The sequence below is a fragment of the Clinocottus analis genome, unplaced genomic scaffold (genome assembly GCF_023055335.1).
Source record: "Clinocottus analis isolate CAN_PGR_092001 unplaced genomic scaffold, fCliAna1.0.p SCAF_12, whole genome shotgun sequence".
In the NCBI taxonomy this organism is placed as follows: domain Eukaryota; kingdom Metazoa; phylum Chordata; class Actinopteri; order Perciformes; family Cottidae; genus Clinocottus; species Clinocottus analis.
This window is the reverse complement of record NW_027175843.1, coordinates 3,643,690-3,664,733: the sequence shown is the minus strand read 5'-3', so window position 1 is coordinate 3,664,733 and position 21,044 is coordinate 3,643,690. Positions and strand designations below refer to the sequence as shown.

The following is a 21,044-nucleotide window of genomic DNA, read 5'->3' as shown; positions in this document are numbered from 1 at the left end:
TTTTTTAATCTGTTAAAAGAGCCATAATCTGGGAATCAAAGAGGATAAGCTTCGTTCGTTCCAGCCTCACCTCCTGATTCAAAGCACTAAAACATCTTTAACAAGCATCCTGCTCCCTTTGTATTAAAGTGGCAACAGATAATAACCACTGAGAATTCCAAGTGATATTAATTGGTGCGCCTGTCGCAAAGACAGCCAATTACCTTTCCTTTTCTTCAGAGCCTAGCAACTAACAACGGCATAGTTGGCAACATGGCTACCGCTAGCAGCCTGACTGTCCACAGCAAGAAACAACTGTGAGAATCCACATTTAAACAGGTACCTTTATCCATCATCTCTATGCTAGAAAAAAACCCATAGTAAGTATCAATATGTCGACATATTTTGTTTCTTATTGATTCAGCTTTTTTTTTTTCATCACTCTCTCTCCATGTTGAGTATGTGGGAGGTGATAATGAGTTTGCTGTCTTTGCCGTTCAGCTCAAGCTCTTCAAATATGCCATTAATCTAGCCTTCCTTTCAGGCGACTCCGGTGGCCGACACGGCTTATTGGGAACCAATCTAAATGCCAATGGTGGCATCATTTGATAGTTATTACATCGTGCAATCATTTACTTCATAATGGCAAGTTAAAACAACAACGACAAAATGTCTGTTGCCACTTTGAAGTCATGTACTCAAATAAAACCTAGCTGAATGGCTGCCATCGAATCTGTCAAGTGGTGGTTTGAAGGAAGGACCCAAACGTCACCAACCGTATAAAGAATATTTATTTCTCCACCAAAAAACTCAGGACAGGCTTCCAACAAGCCGAGGGAAAACATAATCAAAAACAGGGATCCGACAGGACGAACAAACGGTCTACACACAGTTGACACGCAATAACACACAGTACAACCTGACAAGGGAACAGGAGATACACAGGGTTTAAGAACAAGGGGAGTGTTAAAGTGTTTAATGATGAATTGTTGCTCTTTCGAGAAATAACCTTTTGGGTTCACACAGAAGCCAATACACACACACACACACTCTCTCTCTCTCTCTCAAACACACACACGCATACACACAGACACTTAAAAACATCCACAGTAGACTGGGTGACTTTACACAGCAGGAAACAATCAGGGGCAAGGCAGACAATCACTGGGGCAGGAAGTGTAAGGCAACAGAGGACACAAAAGGACTTATAAAATAAAACAGGTCCCCAGAAAACCCCAAACCGTGACAGAATCCCTCTGGGCCATTAAGCACGCCAAAGCCACGAAGCGGCACGGATTGTGACATTTGTGACCACCTGTCATAAACTACAGGTGGGATCAGACCCTTATTGTTATGTGACACCTGCACAGAAATCCATTCAGCATGAGAACGAGGATGAGCAGCGATGCCGAGAAGGTCAGAATTACCACACGGGCAAAGCCTGAATCCCAATGAAACCAAAAAAAAAACACAAGAGTCTAATTACAAAATGACAGAATGTTTTTCTATCACTAAACTATTTCACATGAAAAACAGCCAGATGGAAGATATCCGCAGGACCAGTGTGTACGCTTTAAGAAGCAGGTCTTGGGGTCAGAGGGAAGAAATCCTTGGCGTCCGTGCTGTTAGCTACATTAGCTAGCGTCATGTTGCGCAACCGGCACATGTGTCGCTACGTGTGCCGGTTCCAGCATTCATCATTTATTCAGGTTAATCACATGGTGTGATGAGTGAAGCTGTGTAACTAACCGTACATGACCACATGGTATCCCCTGAAGATCAAAGGTTCACAGCAAAGCACCAGTGGATGCACACACACACACACACTCACACACACACACACACACACACACACACACACACACACACACACACACACACGCTCGTTCAAAGGCGTTGTACTGCATTATTCCCAAACCATTTGCAGACCTCCACAGAAAGAGCACTGGCGCAAACTGAGTCATTTCTGCTTTGATGAAGTAAAGCTCTTCTGTTTTATTTCCATCCCAATTTAGAATCGACAGAGGGTTTGATCACTGTATGGCTGTTCAGAGGCTTGGTAACTTTCTCTTTAGTCACCTATGTGCTCCTTTAAACACAAAAATGATACAAAATCTGAGTATTTATTTTAGTTAAGCGTGCTCTTTTTATTTGACACCCACAAATACATTTGTAATCCTGAAAGTGAGCTGATACACAGCGTTGCAACGACGGTAATCCTGGACTAGATTTAGCTCTGCAACAAGTATTTAAATGGTGAACTCACCTCCCTCTGTTCACCTCCCCCGAGGCTCAGGGTATAAAATAAAGTATAATATAGTATATAATAACAGGAAAAATCATTCGGGCCCGGCCATGATCCACTACAGGATGTGGAGGAATGACCAAGCCCAAAGGCCTTCAGTAGGGTGACGAATAAACAAACAAAAAAGACAAATACTCGCTAGCAAATATTTTACATCTATATTTTTTCACTCTGAAAGGTAAGGACAGAAGGAGTTTTTGATTCAAATGAATAATAAAGTTTGCCATCCTGGTTGGGACTACAGAGCCTCCTCATCTCAACCCTTTTACTCGCAGCGTGATTGGTTGGTGACTATATTTGCCACTATTTTCAGAAAATCCAATAAAATATGTTGCTTTCCGTGTGTGTTGCGTGTGAAACAATAGTCAGAGAAAATATATTGATGTGCAAACTAATTCCACACAACAAACCCGCCCTCGTTTTGTAAAAGCCTTAATAGAGAAAAAGAAAAATGGCTGTTTGGGGAATATTAAAGCTTTGATTTATAACTCTGACATTATCCTCAGCGTTATAATGACTTCATCGACATACAGAATAAGGGCTTCAGCACAAACACTAACACTTACCCAGAGTTACACACACATATCTATACACTGTAGATTCATGCCACAGTCAGTAAACACACAGTGGACACTTGAGTCACTAATGATTAAGATTAGCGTGTCTTGAATTCATTAAATCTATTAAAGAAAGTAAGAGCTGTTGCAGATATAAAAGATTACATTGCATTCATTCTTAGCATTTAAAATTGGATCACCCGATCTAAATGTCTGCAATTTTCCTGCTGACATAACAAATGTATTAATATCTTCAACCTGCACGTAGAAGGACGACATAAATATGCACACACGTTTTATCTGTGAGCATGCATGACGATTTGTCTGTTTCCTCGTGGTGGTGAAGCGGGGGGGGGTGACGAAGCATCTGGTGTGAGAACCCGAGAACGCTGAAGACCACGCTGCTGCGCTCGGATTAGCTTCGCAGAGTGTGAATAGCAGGGGATCCGTTGACTGTGATGGTGTGGTTCTTCTGCAGAAAGCCGTGCAGTTATAATGCGGCATCGCTACTAAAAGTGGCTCAAACGGCCGAATGCATTCACATCCACAGCAGTTTGTCATAACTGTACTTTAGTAAAGTAAACTTGTTCTCAAAAATAAACGAGTAAAATATGCTAAAGCCGCTAGTCCTTCATCCACTTAAGTAATGGTGAGTGTATGTCTGCTCAGAATATCATAGGGACTCTGGTGCAGTGGAGTTATCAGGAATTAGTGAAAGTGAGGACTGGAACAAACATAGTTGCAGCAAAAGAAGTTTGGTTCAGTTGGTCTAAACCAAGAGGAAAACTAGATTTATGTTTTTCCTCTTAGTTGAAGACCATTTTCACTATCACCTATGTTGTATGGCCTAAGAAAACCAACCCGTAAACAAGTGATACGGATATACAGTTAATAGAGGCAACTCATTCAAAGGACAGTTTTACTGACTGTACTTCGGCCCTCAGTGTTAAGTGTTAAAATGTTGTGGTGAAAACTAACTAAAACTAAGTGTTGAACGGATATTTGGGATACCTAGCTTGAATCCTGGGGCGTCTCTGAGGTGAAAGTCCTGTGTTTGTTCAACCCATCCACTATTGCTGCTTTCGCGCCTTATTATTATACCACGTAACTTTAATACCACATAACTTTCGCCATACTACGTCACTTGCGCTGACTGAACGCAACAATGTCCACATTCAGCATATCCGTGGTTTTGCTGAAACATACATTATTTTTCTCGACGTCTGGGCTTTCTCCGATGTGCTCACAAAGAAATAATGGATTATGAGCATTATTAGTCGAGACTGCAACTAATGAGGAATAAATTCTGTTTGGGCTGGAATATTACAAGATCATTAAATCAGCAGAAGAGCTCACGTTCAGCTCATGAATGATTAGAAAGGTCACATATATTATAACCGTGAGACAAACTGCACCAGAGTTGACTTGAAAATGGATCAAGATCGTCTCTTTTTCAACATAGAGGTCATACTGTACAACATATATTGTTTAATAATCTCAGTGAAGTGCCTTTGCTCATGTCACTGCCATCATGGAGAGTACTAGCTACGCTTAGCAGCTAACACCTCAGTAACCACACTCCAACCCTGGGAAGGCAAAGTACCCTTGTCCCCAATCTGTCAACAGTAAGACACTACATTGTGATGCTCCATGCTGCTGGAGCCAGTACATTTTAAACAGACCAATTGCCATTCATTATCGCATAGTGAATGGAAAATACAGTCCCGGCACATGTCAAATCAGGGGTTGTAAAAGACAGCATTGTCCCCCTTTGCACACAATGAGCACAGAATGAGACATTTAACCACTTAACATTAACATACCAGTCAACAGCCTGCGTGGCCCCAGTCAGCTTCAGTCTGCTAAATGACACGAGGTAGACACTGAACACTGAGCAGGTATGTGGAGTAGTATTAAGGAGTTATCTGTGAGGAGGATATCTGGGATTTGCATCTGCCATATCTACAATGTGTACGGCTGTAATTCCTGTTTAGGAAGGGGAGTCAGTGTCCATTATCCACTGCAAATTCCTTGGTCATCTGATAATAGTAATTCAGTTTAAATAGACATCTTTTAAAGTGATAATGACTTTCTCTTTCTGCAGCTGGCAGATAATGACACCCTTTCTATCTGTTAGCATTACAAGCAATTCAGCAATTGATGAAGTTGATATTCTTGCTGCATGACTCTTGGGATTTGGGGTTATCTCCATGATTGAATGCACTTATCGTGTGTGTGTGTGTGTGTGTGTGTGTGTGTGTGTGTGTGTGTGTGTGTGTGTGTGTGTGTATACCCGGCTACATGGGCTGTAGCTGCTGCGTTAGAGGGTCGAACACACTTTTTAAATTTTAATTCCTCAAGGCACAAAAGAATCAATTGCGGCCATCGTTTCACTGGGAGAGTTTTTATGCTGGGTTAGTAGTCCACTTCCTTAAATCCGTTTGTAATTTAAACATGAATGGATAAATGGATTTGCACTAAAGCTAGTGAAAAGGCCAGAAGTTATGCCCTTCGTCCTTGCAGCGCCTTCAAGTGGTACCATCAACTTGTGTGTGCCATAATAAGTGGTGTAACCTCTGCATTGCATTCGACATTTATTTTTTTGAAGGTGGTGGTTATGTATTTGGAGTATGCCCAAATAAATGCACATTTGATTTGGGGTGTCTTTTTAAAAACGAGAAAGCTGTTGGCAAAAATCTGGACCCAGCCAGCCTTTCTAAAAACCTGATATGATGGTGAAGGACCACGCAGCTCCAGCACACACTGAATAGATAGTAAGCTTTGGACAAACACTGTCAATAAAAGAGTCGTGAAAGTGGCCCTCATGTGAACCCTCGCTGCAAAACAAAAAAAGGGAAGACACAACTTTGTTCTATAGCGAGTTGAAGTGACATATGTTGAAATTTGGCAAGTATGCCACGGGTACACTAATTTCTGTGCCTCAGGAATGCAAATGTATCTAGAAGTAAACAAACACTTAATTATGGAGAAGATGATGTTTGAAGGGGGAACTCAGTGTACTGCTTGTTGTTTCCCAAAACATATGCATACAAAAACAAATTTACTCACTCAGGCACAAACACACACTTCGAATCCCGACAGTAAAAAGCATGCTTTAGCTCAAAACAGTGTGTTAATTTATTTATGTTGGTGACGTAAATTAAAATAAGTAAATGTGGACTTTTGCTTTCACAGTGCGGCCTCCTGGGTGAAAGTCCTATGTTTGTTGGATCTCCCCATCCAGCCCGAGCTCTTACCTACCCAGACTTCCGAAAGGCGACTTGTGAATCGTCCAAAAGTGAACGTAGTGCGAGAGAAAATATGCTTTCCTCAATTGTAAATTGACAATGCAGTTTCAAGGACACCAACATGGAATCAGTGCCTGATTAAAGAAACAATTACAAATGCGACAGTAATTTACTACGGTTTGAAAGCTGTGATAAGAGACAAGGCATGCTTTACCAGCCAAACTGCTCTCCAAGTGACAGGATCATAAAGTTGTTATGGACTATTTGTCCCGCAGGAATATTTCTGACATTTTGGAAATTACCAGCTGTGTGCCATTTAAACACTGCTGATTTCAGCCAAACCGCGATCACACATAACGACCATTGGGCCGGGGGATTAAGTCTTATCTGAAATTACAGAAAAGATACACACCTGGACAGCCACATATGAATAGCATCTAACACATCATCAACCAACCTATTACATGTACGGCAATAGAAACAGAGGCAAAGCAAACAAAAAAAGGCAACAACATAAAAAAAAAAGCTAAAAGCACTGTTAATGATAGCAGAGAAACAACGAGCAGTAAATTATTTGGATTTTTCATTCAAACGCCACATAGCCTGGCAGCTTCCCCGTTGGCAACTTGGTGTTTACCAGTAAAAATAGACTGCACAGGGACGGGGGAGGAAACAGATGAATAAATGATTGTGTTTTCTACCCCGAGACAGACAGTAGGTTGGGTGTACAATTAAAGTGGGAGGAGGGTGGGAAGGATGGAGAGTGACAGCTAAAGAAGGAGGTTTGGGTGGAGAGGAAGAAAGGCGGGAAAAAGGAGTGAGACTAAGAGATTGAGGAGGTGGAATTGGAGCAAGAAAGGGAGGCAGGGAGGAGAGAGACGGATATTGGTATGACTGTGTTCCTGCTGTGACCACCAAGATATGATAAATGGCCTGCAGGTACCACATGCATCTGAATGCAAACATCTCTATTGTGTACCCTCGGCCTTCTGTGATTCATCATTTGCTTTGGCCCTGGCTATGTTTTTTTTTCTTCTTTTCTTTTAGATCCAGCAAATGAGATAAAGGGAGCTGTTGTAAAGGAGTCAGCAGATGCATCTCTAATGACCACTAATGAATCCTGGTAATGTTACGATCGCAGCGTTGAGATGAATAACTATTATCATGTGTTCTGTCGCGGTTACGGACATCTTCTCATCGTCCAGTACAGTCTTTCTAATCTATCAAAAGCATGTCACCCTGAAAACGTTAAGTCACATTTCATCCAAAGGATAAGTCTAGCATATTTGTCTTATTGTCAATAGATCCCACGTAAAGACCAAAAACCAACAATCCATTATATGGCCCCTCAGTATTTTCCTCAGCCTCAAGCTTATTTGTTTCTTCTGGAAACATTAATCTTCTGAAATGAGTCCCCACGTATAAAGTTTAATTATTTAAGAGGTAGAATGAGGAAAAACAGCTGAGCACAGTAGTTTTTTGTTAGCTAACGTTACTCACAAAGGAGTAAATAGTGGATTTCTTGGGGACTATTTCCACCCACGGAGTGCAACATATTGGTAGCGCTGGTGAGTATGTGGCACCACGTGTACACGTATATGTGGTTTATGCACCCGAATGGTGCGGCTCATTGATGGAATAAACTATTTCAGACCTTAGCTACACGGATAGTATTTGTTAAAGGGACCAACAGATTGTTGGTTTTGGACTTGTTGGCTTTCTATTGGAAAAAAAGTATGTTTTCAAACATTTGTTCAAAGAACCAAGTAATCCATGAAGCAAGTCTGCTCTGAGGTGCATGTAAGTGGACAAATATGAATTGCATCAGAGTAAGGTAAGGTCTGGGAATCCATCGGAGCGCTGAGTCAATTACAACCAGCACCTGAGATGTTTTCGCGTGTTTTTTACCGATAGTTCACTGAGGAAATAAGTAGCTAACGCCACGACTCACAGGTGCCCTTTGGAGGTCTCTTGAAGCAAACAAAGTTTCTCCTTGTATTGATATTTACTCACAAAATCCCTCAGTGTGCATCCTTGAGGTCTCATGAACAGAGCCCATGAAACCTCTGTAAAACAAATTTTCTGTAAATCCTCCGCTGCCTTTGTTGACAGTTATTGGTGTAATAGTTCAGTGGACTGGTGTGACGTCGTTGACAAAAACATTGTGTATCGCGTCAGCCACGGGCATGTGCGTCCTCGTATGAGAGCAAACGCGACAGGGACCCAGAAATGATTTTTTTCTTCAAACATATTTCCGCATGGAGCTCCACTCACTGAACTGCGTCTGGTGTGACTGGAGACAAGCAGGCGACGACGTGTGACAGTAGTCCTCTACGTCGTCTACGAGGCAAACAAGGGCGTTATTGTGCCCTTCTTACCACGTGTCACACTTTTAACTCCCTCTCTGGCCCCGGCTCCTTCCATCTGCAGCTTCAAAGTCTCGGCCCAGATAGATATCCATGAATTGGTAGTTTATTTATAACTGTGTATTTATGTATCTGGGTTGCATCACAGCAATTACAGCTCTACTGCGGAGACACAAGAGGGCAAACAAGAAGGAGGGAAAAAGAGGAGTGTCTTGGCCGAGTGTTTTTTTTTGGTTTATGTCTTTTTTAGACCTTCAGTGCTTCATAATTTCTCTTCCATCGGGCCTTATTTCCATCTGTCTATCTCCATCTGCTCCTGTCCCTATACAACATTCTCTATATTCTGTCACTGAGGCAGTCCTTTTTTTGCTGTCTTCCTCTTTCACGCTCTGGTTCTAGTTTCTTTTATTACCACATGGCGAGGCTGTGTTCTTCTTGTTCCTATTCTCTCGGCCATACTCCCTCCCATTACCTCCCTCCCTCTCTCTCCTCTTGTTTGCTCCCGCCCATCTCGTTGCTGAAACAGGGAATGCTTGTTGGCAGTGCCCCTGATTGATCGTGTGGCAACCTATTAGTCCACAGGCCAGCTCCCATCTGAAAACCGTCCTTGTTGGTCGGCCGTCTGTCCCTCACTCTGAATATGAAACAGCGTTTCCTGTTGTCCGCTTAGCAAGCACAATACAAATGCATGACATAAACACAATTCGGAAAAAAAACACTTTATACCTGAGAATGAAACAGTATCTATTTAGCCAGAACTATATCCACATTGCTTAGGAAATGAAAGGTCTGGCTCCACACATTATGATATAGGGGTGAACAAACTGCTCTGACTAACCAATCACAGTCGTCTTGGGCGGGGCTAAGCAGAGGATGCAGCGACAGGGCCGGTGCAAAATGTGTAGATACTAGCAGAGCGGTCGACCCGGTCTCAGCTTTCAACTTATTCTAGTTTCAAATCAACGGCGTCATTATGAGACACTCACACCAACTGAGGTAGTATTCAGTGGCTGATGTGCAATGAATAAGACCTTTGCTTTGTGCCATTTGTATATTACATCCTGGCCATTGGCCACCAAACGTCCTGTTTTCTGATTGGCTGCAGTGTGTCTGTCGTAGTTCCAGTCAATAGTTAAACAAGAGTTTTATCCACATGTAGAGTTTAGTACATTTTGATGCTTCACAGCGTGTTAAGAATGAACAGCTCTCCACTCACAGCTGTTTGTGGTTAAAAAATACACAAACTTGAGGGTACCATGTGGAGTTTTTTGGACCACTAGTAGCGCTGTAGAGCAATGGTTTTAGAATTAAAATGTCATATGTGCATGAGCAGGCGGGTGATTAGCTACACTTCCCTGCCATTTCGGATCCACTTTTTCCAGTAACTGACAGATGGTGGTAGCATGACTTCAGTATAATAAACCTCTAGATCCCGATTACCGACTGCATTTTTTGGGACTAGCACTTGCCGTCTCAGACTCGTATTTACATAAAACAACAGAAATAAGCATACGTGGGAGGGTGGCAGTGTCTGCTGCATCTCTTGTTGTTGTTCTTTTCTGCTTTTTTTTTTACTTTCATTTGAGTTCAGAACAAACGGATATAGCTGTCATTTTGTGTTTTCCCTGAAAGGATGAATATTTTTATTTGGAACAAAAGCTCAACTTAAAAAGCGTCGCATCAAGATCCGTTGTCATGACCAAAAAAAAAAATACATCGAGGAAATGCAACGTCGTCTTCATAACATAAGGCACATAATGCCTCTCCAAGAAAGGCCTCAGCCCACTTCCGCAGCCTGATATGTCCAATAAAGCCTTGCACACCTCTGCCACTTTCAAAAGGCGAGTGACTGTGTCCAGGGGAGCACAAAAGACAGCTCCTCCAGAAAAGGTTGCGAGCTAAAGATATTCAAGGGGAGCCGAAAGGGATCGGCCTTGAACCCTCATCCCTTCTAAATGTTAAAGTACTGCAAAAGGTCACGGAAGAGCAGGGGCTGTTTGCAGTTTTCCTTAGGGACGGAAATAAACGGATAAAGACAAGAAGAAAGCAGAGAAAAAGAGAAAAAGCTTTTACCCTGCTTTACTAAAACATGTCCGACAGGAATACTCTTTTTTAAAAAAAACAATGTACGAGACACAGGCTTTAGAGAATGAAACTGTCTTTTGTCTTTGCCCGCATAGAGTACAGTGGATCTAGTTCTACACATATAGGACGAAATAAAGGCGGGCAAGAGGGAGCTGGTGAGGCAGCACATAGAGAGGAGGTAAGGAAAGAGGGTAAGGAAACAAGCTGACGGGAGGAAGAGAAACTAGGGCACCGGAGGGAGGAAACGGCTCGCTGCTGTTCTTTAAAGTTGAGCCATCACAACCACTAAATCCCCCAACGCCGCCTGCCAGGCCCCGCCCCGCCTCGTCCCGCCTCGTCCCCCCCGAGTGCCGTCGCACCTTTCAGAGCTTTCACTCCACACCTCCGTATCCATCTGTCTCTTGCGACGCTCCCTTTGGCTAAGATGTCTCCTCCTCAGCGCGCAGCCTCTCTGCTTTTTCTCTTTTCTGTTTTAAACCCAGCTCTCTGCACGTCGTGTGCAGAAGACCAAAGCGCCGCATTCATTTATTCATTTCCTGACCCAGTGCAGCCCGAGCCGTCCTCTGGAGGCTGCAGTTATGTCTGGAGCTTGTCTACACATCCCTGCACCTCCCCTCACTCCTACCCCGATCCATCCCTTTATCTTCACCTTTTTCATCCCCTACCCGGGAATGTCTCCCAGGTTCACATTTGTGTGGGTCATCGTCCGTTCAAGTCTTTGTCCAACAAAGTTCACACGCGGGAAGAAAAAAAAAACATTCACCATTTTCCTACTTTGCAAAGTCTGTTTCCACGCCTCCTGACAATAGTAATGCTTGAGGAGGATGAAAAATATGGCAATAATAATTGTTGCGGTTTTCATATTACAGTTTCACCTATGTTTCATATCAAGAACAAAAAAAAAAGCCTTTTCATCACAGCTTTTTCTCATATTGATCATAGACTGTGTTTTTTTTTTACCTTTCGGAAGTCATGGGAACTGTGAACACAAGAATGAATGATTCCCTGAGAAATGTTCTTCTTTTAAGTTGACATGGTGAACTATTACTGGAACATTTTCATTTATTGGTAGTCGGTTTTTTGGCCACCGGACACATTTAGTTCAGTTTTTGTGTCTCCACTAACTTCTAAGAAAAATGTCTCTTTAGCTGCTAGTTCTCCGCTACGTTCACCATTTGCTAACTTTACGTTTGGCAAGTAGCGTCGTGTGTTTTTAGAGCGTCTGATGGCAGCAGCCAAAATGAAACACTACTAGAGCCATGAGAGGAAAGGAAACAGTTAAAGGGGACAAAAGATGTTCATTTTCCTGTTAAGAACTTGCATTTAGGGATTCTACTAGTTCACATGCTTTAATAAATGAAAAGCACATTATTTTTCTTATACCGTCTGTGAATAAGTCTCCATTCACACTCTGTCTGAAATGCTCTGGCATAGTTGGACATTTTTACTGATTAAAATATGTTTCCTCTATGGTTTTGCTAATGTATTATATTGGATGAATATCTTTGTCAAATTAAACTGGGCTAAACTGGCTTTGACTGAATGTACATATTATTTTCAGAGTGTGAATCCATGCAGCTGCATTGCTTGGAAAAAAAAAAGCAATGTCATGCTTAGTCAGAACATCAACGATTATACGTCTGAATAAATTAAGACACATTGTGACTTGAAACTGATGCTGAACCAGGATGACAAAGCAACACCACAACCGTGTGGCACAACGTAGACATCCTCTACATCATAAGACAACGTAACGCGTGGAACTGTTGACACATCCTTTCACAACAGCGGAGGTGTCAGTGGGACACAGTTTACCGCATATGTAACATGTGACAAACATCACAGACATCAGATTACATAAAGCACTTGGGGATGTGCTCGCCTGCTCGGTGAACGCCGTCTACATTGACAATTCCAATAAGTTATTTCCATGGCCTCGGAAAGTTCGATCCATATTTGTGGACTTGAGCTCCCTCACAGCCAGAAACCAGAGGAGGAAGACTCAAACTAGTAATGTCATCCAATATAAAGAGCCCGAATGCTCCAAAAGACAACGAATGGGAGAATGATTTATTAGTATACCCCAATTGTGCGGCATTCTATTGTCATGTACTTAGTTTATCTGGTGGCATATTAACATCTTTCCCATTGAATTGTCTATAAAGCAGCTTCAGAATTCATACTTGATGACATCACACATTTGAGTTTTAGCACTTGGCAGAGAGTTGTTCAAGTCAACAAGCTTTTATGGACTCCTCTGAGACCACGAGAACATGTATGAATTTTGAAACTGGTTGGAGTTCCCCTCTAATACTTCAGTGGTTTAATCTCATCTCTTCGCCCTCTTTCTGTGAATCCTCACAAACTTGAGATGATCTTGGATGATAAATGTACCTTCAGGGGATCAGTCTTATTGCCACATAAAAAGGCAGGGAGCCTGGAAAGTACAGCATGTACATTCTTCAGGATGGAAGTATTAACACTCTTGGAATGGATCCATCACCTGCTCGAGCGGGGAGAATATTTGATAAACCTGAGCTGTTGGATCATTAGTCAAATAATGAAGGAGGTGGGCGGATTGCCTGCGCCTCAAAAGGGCAGGCCCTGGGCCGCACATTCAGCTTCACTGTTGGTCTGCAGTCTGTTGTGGTAAATGTGATTAAAGCTTCCACCTCGCACAGTAAACAGTGAAATCTCACAGCATCTCGTGTTGTTTTGTGACACTTTTTGGAATAGAAATGTGCCTCTTTCACGCCCCTTGGCTTGTGTTAAGTGTTATATATTGCTAAAATTGTTTTGGAATTGCTCCATCTAACACAACGGGTGAACTAACTGTGCTTCTTTGTACCTAACGATGGAAGGCAAATATACTGAATAAATAGCATGAAAAGCGTAGGTCTCGCTCTAAATGTCCCAACTTCTCTGCTTTCACCATGAATTCCCTGATTTACTCTTTTTCTTTTTCGGACACTTGACCATCATTATATTAACTGAAACCTTGAAGCTGAACGTCTGTATTTCTTTTAAATTTGTTCATTCAAGTAGCACATGTGATCTTTGACTTCAAATATATAATAAATACAACTAAAGTGACTGTTTTGTTAACCTTCTTAAAACAATGACACTCAGACCATGTGCATGTCCTCCAACCTCACATTGTAAGACAGGTTTGTAAAACTAGGTTTGGCAACATTTCCCCTCAACAAGGAAGTGAGAAATAAACTGCTACTGTCACTCTTGTTACCACACACACACACACACACACACACACACACACACACACACACACTGTTTACAAGTGACTCTGAAGCACTTCCGCCCCAAGTTGCATGTCTATAAATGAGTATTTGAAATGCTTACTGAAGGCGGCCACGGCCAGTATGAGCGTGACCACGATGGAGAACCAGGAGACCCAGAGCACCTTCTTCCTGTAGCTCTGGGCCTCGTGGGGCTTCAGGCGCATGCTGCTCTCGAGGAGACCTGCAGTGAGACAAACACAGTGTGTTAAAAAAGACAAGTCCTTCTTCCTGTGTGTTTCACTGTGTGGCTTCATTGCCTGGAGCCGGTGTTTTGAGGACCGGCGTCATTCTGCATATTAGAGGTCACGGGAGCGTCGCTCGGGGACCGACCTCTGCAGTGTTACACAGACCTCTAAGAGAAGCCACGTTAATCGTGTATCAATGCACCATGCTGAGCACTCGCAGTTACAGAGTACGTATGGGGACTATGTAAAGTAGTCCATCAAACTATTTTCTCTCACTGCCACAGATGAACAAAGCTTCAACACAGATGATACGTTATTGCAGGAAGAGCGCAATTTTACAAGATTGTGTACAGAAACTTTGACATGCTTCAAAACAAAGTAGACCTTCGCCCTTTGCTCCACCTTTAGAACAAATTAAAACGCCCAAAAAAATAATCAAAATCTCTTTTTTGTCTTTTTTTTGTCTCCAATGTGACACAAGGTGGGTTCTGTTTTTTACTGAATACTTTTAACACATCACTTCATCTACAGGAAACTTTTTAAGAGTGATATTGGTCAAGCTCCCAAAATGCTGGATCCTACGTTTCCCATGATGCAATCAATAATACCTTTGTGTCTGTTCCTCTGGTAAATACCCACATCTCTTAGGCGTCCTAAGCTTTGCTTAGTTGAGAGCTTGAACAGTATATTGTGAAATAAATTGTTCACAGACTCGACAAAGCTCAATCAGAGCCACAGAAGACATCGTACAACTGTTCTGAGTAAGTCCCTGTGACTTGAGAACTGACCTTAAGTTCTCTCTTAAAGTTACTGAATATTGTTCACAGTAGTTAATGTTGGGCCCGCTGGCACAGGAGAACCAGAACCAGGACTGCATGGAGCAAACTCTCACAGCCCTGCTGCAGTAAAATAAAAGGCTTTCTTAAAGTAATCTGGTACATTACTCCGAAACACAACCGCTTTTGTCCACAGGGACTGCCAAACTCAACATTAAAGTTCCTTGTGGTCGCTTTAGAATTAGATAGATGATAGATAGTTGCTTTATTAATCCTGCAAAAGAACACGTGTTTATAAATAACTTTAATTTTAATGTCAATGTTGTCACAGCACCCTTATTCTTTAAGAAAAGCTTGTTGCTGGACCTGTTCATACCAGAAGATACTTGTTCAGTAAACCTTGCAGCCCATTTGTACCGTCAAAAATACTGTCTTATCTAAAACAGCCCTTTTAACAATGGTATAAACTAATATTCATCCATGTATCATATTCATATTTGTATTTCCCCGAGATGACATGCAGTCCTTGCTGTTGTTAACTCCTACTGTTTGTCCCGTGTGGGTGTAGACAGAGGGAGAGTGTCCAGAGGGACCTAGACTTGGGACTGGCTTCACTCCAGTGTTTGCTGCCAACTGCGTTTGATGGACGGCCAAGCAATGTACGAGTCTTCCTTACTCGTTGAGGCAATTTGTAGATACAACTCTTAGCATAACTGCTTATATGAAAGAGAAAAGGTATGTGCGGTGTATTATTGGGCATGTGGTGTGCACTGTGTGTGTGTAACGGAGTGTGAGAGTCACATGGAGCAACGTTTAGCGCCACAATTACACACTTTCAATCATGAGATCCTTTCTGTTCATTTTTTTCCTCAAAAAGCACGCAGGCTGAAGTAAAGGTTAGTGTTGTTGTGGATGCATTGTAACCGCCGTGTAACATCATGACTGGACACGCTGTCGTAACAATATTAGTGAGTGTTTTTCTGTGGACGCTCCCATTGTTTTCAGCCTGGATACGCTCAGATCACAAGTTTAGCTTAAGTGGGTGAAATATTCCAACAAACACTCATCGGGGGTTGATGATATGCATCCTGCTGTTCAGGAGGACCTTTTGTGTGTCTGGCTGCAGAGACAAAAACTCAGGTCATAAAACTGCACAATAGAAGCGACTCTGAAAGTTATACTATGATGGTCAAGCTTTATGCTTACATTGAAGGACAAAAAAAAAACAGCAAACTAGTGTGTGTGTGTGTGTCTGTGTGTGTGCACGTGTGTGTGTGTGTGTGTCTGTGTGTGTGTGTGGGTGGCAGAGGGGGGAAGTGAAACAGCATGGTTGTATTACTTTGCTCACATGATCCTTGGCTAGGGGATCAGACAGAAGGCTCAATGCGTCCTCATTCATCGCTCTGTGACACGCGCATAAGTTTGTGTGCGTGTGTGTGCGCGTGTGTTTGTGTGTGTCTGGGTGTGTGTGTGTGCGTCTCAACACTTGTCTGCGACACCTTTCTTCTCTAAAAATAGTGAACATCCGGCAGCATATTTGCCAGAAAACATGTGATTGAATATAACATTCCCAGGATGAGTTTGTGACCTGAAAGAGATCAATTCCTTATTTTTATTTTCATGTGAACGCCAGCCCTGCACGCGCCATCTTCTCGCTCTCTGACAGGTAGCTCCATGGGTGGATAGAAACCACTGGCATGTACAAGGATGTTCAGAAGACTGCGGGGGTTTGCTAACAGCAACGTCCGGGACATTAATGTAAATAGGAGAGCGATGAGGAAAGCAGGGGAGGGGAGGGGGAGAAAATGTCGACCGGGAACGGTCGTGCGTGCATGATGTGTGCTGGTGTTTGTTCAAAGCTCGCTTTTTTTTTTTGCTGTGCAGCTCTTTAAATTCTTTGACTTTGAAAGTAAGGTTTTCTCCTCGATGCCCGCTCATACCACCTCGAGGGCCTCTGTGATCGACTTTCATTCTCAGGTGATGTAATGACCTTTATCTACATAACCTCACCTGTCACGTCAGCAGCAGTAACACAAGTGTATTTTTTTTTTTACCATTTCTGCGTGTTCTGTTTGTAACATCTTCACATTATACTCACAGATCCAGTAATTGGCCATTTATGCCCGTTTTACCGCTACGTAACATCATAATTTAGTGAGAGGGAGTGGTTGTTAGTACTACTCCGTCTATTGACAATATCGCATAATGGGATCGTTGGGATTGATAATATAAATTCTTATATTCTGTAGATATTATTCATATTCTTCATGTCTATTAAAGTTCAAAAATCTTGTATTAAAAAGCCGAACTTCCGGCTGTCCGGGGTGTTTTTCGGACTGGACGACACCCTTCTTTTGCAACTGCAGCACTTATTACTTTACTTGTGATTAGAGGAAATAAATTCAGAGAACAAATGAAGTTGTCGAACTGAATTCTTCCGAAGGCTAAACCAGGCATCCAATAATTGGTACACGCTAAGCCCGAGAAAATAATGATATCATAGGGATGTCATCAGGGTTACCTTGAGTTGTGTTTAGAGACTACAACTTCTGAATTCCAAGTTACAAACTATTTCGTTCCATAATGGGAAGTTTAGGATCCAGTATTTTTGGAGCTAACCCCAAACCCTTAGCAGAGGTTTTTCTTACTCGCCTCAATGTGGAATTCCAAATTGCAAGGTTTGTCAGGCGACGCCATTGGGCCCAAAAGGATTTTTTACCCATAGACTTACACTGGAAAAGAAACATCTATTTTTAAGAGAGGCAGCTAGTGCAGCTAGCTGCTAACAACCTGGGTGTGTTAAGGGTGTTTTGCTGGCATCACCCGAGCCTGAAGCCCCCGGCTGGCCGTTGTAGACATTCTGGGAAACGTTCCGGCCAAATGAATAATCTGATTCAGGGACTTGCTTCCACATAGGGCTGTGTCATATCTCTGGCAATCGTTATGCATGGCTGGGACTCACAGCTCTTCCGAAGTTAGACCGGGATGATCCCCAGGGATGCCGCATTATCCCGTGTGGGCTCTTTGGATCAATTTCATTCGATACTATGTATATATGTCTGGGCGAGGAGGAATCCCAGCCCGGACGTCATTTACTGCTCACTCACCCTCAGAGGAAAGCTGAGGGGCAGAGTCACGACACAACAGTGAGAAGGATAGAGCCCCATGCCCTCCAGCCGCCTCCGCTTCCCGGGACGTCGCAGGGCCACTACTGTCCCTTCGGCCGATGAGCATCGAGAGGGCTCTGAGTCAGCAGGAGGATCCGGCCAGGAGCTTGTTGACACTGCGAAAACGGCTATATGAAGGAGCATCTCGACTGTGAGGGCCTTGCCACTGCGGGAAGTGCCTTTGGTGCTCGAGGCTTTGACCCAAACGAAGACAACACTGAACAGCTGTTTGCGTGCTTTTGGAAGGGTTTGACCAATGAAGGCCTCCCCAAGAAACGCCTGGCGGGGTGGCTTTGAAAGTGCATCTCCCAAGTCTAAAGGCAGGCAGGAAGAGTGTCCCACGTACTCTCTACACGCATCGCGCCAGTGTTGAAGGCCATGTTCAGCGGGGTAAGTGCATGAGCTGCTGATAACAAGTGGACGTCGTCATCGTGACGGTACAATATGGTCTGTGGGCTGACGTTTTGAAGCTTTCAGTTTGTCGTTTTGTCTGTTGCCATCTTGGATTATTTTTGCAAACCAGAGAATGGAAGTGACCATATTTGGATTGGCGGAGAAGTGACGTAGTGACGGCGGATACTGCTCTGGTAGCGCCCTGTTAATCACAAGTTAGCCACGCCCGAAAGCATACTCTGCCTTTTAGTCTAGTTTACTCAAAACGAAACCATCATTTACTAAATGAACATTATGCTGCATCAAAGAAGACTTAAAGCTCGAGATTGAAATCATATGCTGATGTTTGTAATGTTTACTGAGGAGAAGTGCCATTTTCTCATAAAATTCCACAACATTTGACTTATTTTTGCAACCAAAGGAGTCGCCCCCTACTGTTGAGTAGAGAGAATGCAGGTTTAGGACACTTCCGCCGCGGGAGTAGGTGAAGGCATGCTTGTGATTGGAGGAAAGTAATGTCCATAGAGTCCGGTAAAGGGCTGCGCCTGTGTGTATAGAAGGTGTATAGGGTGACAATATCGTATATCCTTGGTTTCCATACTGGAGGGACCCTCCTCAGAGTAATTTGAGAACATCCCAGACACACAAAGTTAAATGCATCTTTTAGATACTGTAGGTTGATTTTAGCCTTTTAAAATAAGCCAAATCCAATCAACGTATTGCTGTCACAACTCTAAATACAATAACTATTGAAGTTTATCATGAGTCGCTCAAGACCTGCTCCTTCATTAAGCTACTGAAAGCTACACGGTTTAATTAGCATGTCAATTATCCCTTGAAGGCATAATAATAATAATAAACTGGATGTGTATACTAGGCAACAGGCTGAGGATGGATTGTATAACTGTGGCCCTTGTGTTCGCCACTGTGGAATGTGTCACAGGTTTCATGCATATTAAAAGATGAATGGGATTAAATTGGTGCTCACTAACACGCAGACACACTCATATGTGCTTAGCAAATGCAAATGCTCACTTAGAGGTTTGGTACGCACGTGCCTGGTATCAGAATCCAGCTCTGAAGCAGGCCGAGCCGGTCTGCCTTGTTTTTTAAAGGAACAATTGAATTCTGTGCAGGGCAATTTCTTTTCCCCCGGAGGCACGGCAATATGTAAAAAACTGGAGTGAATAAATAGGCGCGCCGCTGGGTACCGGAATCAATTCAACAATGATTTCAGCTTTGAATTCAACTTTTTTGCTTCACGCTGATATGAATTCTGCTGATGTAGGGCTATCATCAATTATTCACATCCAACTATAAATAGGCTGTACCTCACATGGATAAAAATACCCCTCCCATCTGGGTCCCTGATAACACACACACACACACACACACACACACACACACACACACATACACACACACACACACACACACACACACACATACACACACACACACACACACACACACACACACGCAGGAATGCACACCCTAAACTTAAAAATATATATAAATAACAACATTTCTAAACAGTACAGAGGGAGATGAAGTTACCTTCTCCCTCCACGCCGTCTGTGATCTTCATCTCATGGCCCGTGGTGAAGGTCTCTGGCTGGCTGGGGGACTTGGCTTGCTGGTGGTGCTGGTGGTTGGTGAAGCCATCCGGGGCGCACTGGCCGTTCCGCGCCGTGGCCGGGCAGGGGTCCACAATAGTCGGGTCCGGGACAGGGTAGGACTCCTGGCTGGCCGGGTCTGTCATTGTTGCTTTTCTTTTCTTTTTTTTTAATTCAGTCTAAAAAAAAAAAAAAAAAGCTAAAAAGAGATTGATAATGATATATATATATTTTTTAAAGAATAAAAAAAGATTCACGCCGGCTCGAGAAGTGCACCAGCCATCCAGCGCGATGTGCCACCGGCGTCGACTCACTCACATCCGCGGAGGGGTGGAGAGGCGAGGGGGGCGAGGGAGGGGAGATTGCGATGAGAGAAGATGGGAGATAAAGGATTGATCTCCTCAGCATCAGCCGCGAGACAACTCCCTCTGTCGTGAAGCGAGCAGTGCCAGCAGCAGCTCCGCAGCCTCAGAGTAAACAGCCTGTCCGGCGGAGCCACTTACAGACAGTTTAGGGTCAGATGCGCCGACGCGATAAATCGCTGAGATCCGCTGTGAATCTGGCAGGCGGTGCCAGCAAGAGTTTTTTTTTTCTTCTTCTTTTTTTTTTTTTATTGTTTTCCTCCTCCCCTTCCTCCTCCTCCTTCTCTCCTCCTCTCAGAACAGCATATGTCTCATACAGACCACATCAAATATTATCTATCTTCAACCACTCGGGCATTTTGAAGTTGCTCTACATGTTAGTTTTGATTAATGTACATGTGTTATGTCCTTCATCAGACTCTTTGATGCATTCAATGTTCGCATGTTTTTATATTTAACATATTGTTGGTATTCTATGTCCAGATTTCTGGAAGTTATCAAATACCAGGATTACAGTATCCTTTCATCATCTACATATTTGTCACAAAATGCCTTACAGGATAACACCACATTATTTTTGCAAAACTTGCACACCTGTATTTTAGGGGCATTTGCACACAATGACTGGTTTTGTTTCATTTTTTCACTCTTTTCATTCCCCTTCAAAAAGGTAAAAAAAAATCTTTTAAAAAGCTGCCATTTTCCC

The 21,044-nt window shown here is 43.0% G+C and overlaps 1 protein-coding gene across 1 annotated transcript in view; it reads right to left on the bottom strand.

Annotated features, from left to right (window-relative positions):
* Positions 1-20,534, bottom strand: part of LOC137783297 (transmembrane protein 163a-like) — a 54,592-nt gene extending 34,058 nt beyond the window's left edge. The window contains exons 1-2 of the mRNA XM_068573120.1: positions 19,918-20,534; positions 13,901-14,020 (exon numbers count right to left, since the gene is read on the bottom strand). Coding sequence (XP_068429221.1) covers positions 13,901-14,020; positions 19,918-20,122 — 325 coding nt within the window. The 5' untranslated portion in view covers positions 20,123-20,534. The remainder of the gene's footprint in view (positions 1-13,900; positions 14,021-19,917) is intronic.
* Between the last annotated feature and the right edge of the window lie 510 nt (positions 20,535-21,044).